The sequence below is a fragment of the Phaethon lepturus genome, unplaced genomic scaffold (genome assembly GCF_000687285.1).
Source record: "Phaethon lepturus isolate BGI_N335 unplaced genomic scaffold, ASM68728v1 scaffold52898, whole genome shotgun sequence".
NCBI classification, from domain to species: domain Eukaryota; kingdom Metazoa; phylum Chordata; class Aves; order Phaethontiformes; family Phaethontidae; genus Phaethon; species Phaethon lepturus.
This window is the reverse complement of record NW_010560813.1, coordinates 25,799-27,622: the sequence shown is the minus strand read 5'-3', so window position 1 is coordinate 27,622 and position 1,824 is coordinate 25,799. Positions and strand designations below refer to the sequence as shown.

General features: G+C 33.8%; 1 protein-coding gene across 1 annotated transcript in view; it reads right to left on the bottom strand.

Annotated features, from left to right (window-relative positions):
• Window positions 1–388: 388 nt before the first annotated feature.
• LOC104625980 (polypyrimidine tract-binding protein 2-like) overlaps window positions 389–1,824 on the bottom strand; it is a gene marked incomplete at both ends in the record, with an annotated part of 25,848 nt that continues 24,412 nt past the window's right edge. Inside the window, 2 exons of the mRNA XM_010293773.1 lie at window positions 389–532; window positions 952–1,124. Coding sequence (XP_010292075.1) covers window positions 389–532; window positions 952–1,124 — 317 coding nt within the window. The remainder of the gene's footprint in view (window positions 533–951; window positions 1,125–1,824) is intronic.

Sequence of the window (1,824 nt, the reverse complement as noted above, 5' to 3'; positions counted from 1 at the left end):
GCATTGGCATTAATTTTCATAACGAAGGAAATTCAAATTGCCATTAGAATTTCAAGTGTCAGAATCAGAAAGTTGATTTTTTCATCCTACAGTCTCTGAGATGAAAACTTATTTTATGAAAAAATATAAAGTTAAAAGACACTTCAGAATCTTTTTCATTCTTTTTACATTAAGGAAACATTAAGAAGATTCATCATAATGGAAAGATCACATAGAAAGTAAATCCCCTTCAATGTCACAAAATGGAATGATCATAGGTAAGACTGCAGTAGTGTTAGAACGTGGACAAAACCAAATGACTTAAACATATGCCACATGAGCCAAGAATACATGCCATGCCTCATTTTCTATTTTCTGCATGTGCAATACTACATAACTGTAAATATACCTGGTTAAGTGTGTTATCAGTCTTTAGTTCTTTATGATTGGAATACTGGATATAGATAGGTTGGTTACGAAGATGAGGCGTCACAGCAGAGTAGTAATTAACCATAGTGATAGCTGCTTCTTCTGTAGCAAGTTCCAAAAACGCCTGTAATTAAACAGTTAATTTTCAGTATTTACAAAGCAGATAATCTTCGTATTAGCAGCATATAAAAAACACTTGAAGGGTTTGATAACACATTTTAATATATACCGGTCTTTAGAAGATGTCATTCTCTACATACCAAATTTATTTGCTAAGCTACTTCATCTCCAAAAATTAATCTGTGAAGACACAGGACTAAATATCTTACAGCTAATTTTTTTGCTTTATGTAGCTGCCAACCATCCCCTGTTCCCTCCCCCCAAAATTACTACAAGACAGTACAGGTTCATAAAAAAAATAAAAAGTAACAAAGGCTTTTTTAAAAAAAATGCTTACTGTTACACGACTTTTCAATAGCATTTTAACAGCATATTTTGAAATTAGACAGTAAGCATACTAAAAAATGGAAAGCAACAAATTACCTGATTCTTCCCTTTCAGCATCAGGATGTTGGTTACCTTACCAAAAGGTAAACCTAGAGCAATAACTTCTGTTTCTGTCACTTCGCCAGGCAATTTCCTGATATGAAGAACACGAGAAGGCGCCCCATCCATTTTATCGTCACCTTTGAATTTCTTGTTCTCATTGCCATTGGCTGAAAGACATATTCAGACTGTATTTTAAAAGTCCACTGATATTATTAGTGCTTTATTAAAAAACACTTTTAATTAAAAATATGAGATAATTTTTAAGTAAGCCATTTCCTAATTCGATCTAAATAAAATTGAAGGGTTCAGAATAAATTATGAAGAGACAAATGTTACATAGTTTCATGAAAGGTGAACTGTTCAAGACTAACTCAACAGCTCTCTGTGATAACTCATTTTCTAAACAAGACAAAAACCACAGCAAATCCTTTTCATCTCACTTTCAGTGAAGTATCTCATATAATACCTTGTCAGAACATTAATAATGTCTCAGAAGGGCTCGGATCAGAACTTTAAATTACATTAAAAAACCAATTAGAGGTTACCCAGAATTTTTTTGAAAGGAGAAAAATGGTGGTGAATAGTGACTAGAAGAGCACCTAAAGGAGAGTTTTAAGGATTGTTTGCACTAAGGAACCAGACACAAAAAGAAGAAAAGTATCAAAGACAGACAGGAAGCAGTATTAATGCTGAGAAGGATCACACTGGAAAAAGGGGATGACCCAGAGGACTGACATCACAAAAGCCTGATGAAATCCACAACCTCAGAATTTAGTGACCAAGGACAAAAATGTCAATTATGAACTACAAGCTCACCCACAGAAAAGGAAAAAACAACTAATAAACATGATGCAGCCAACATGGCGG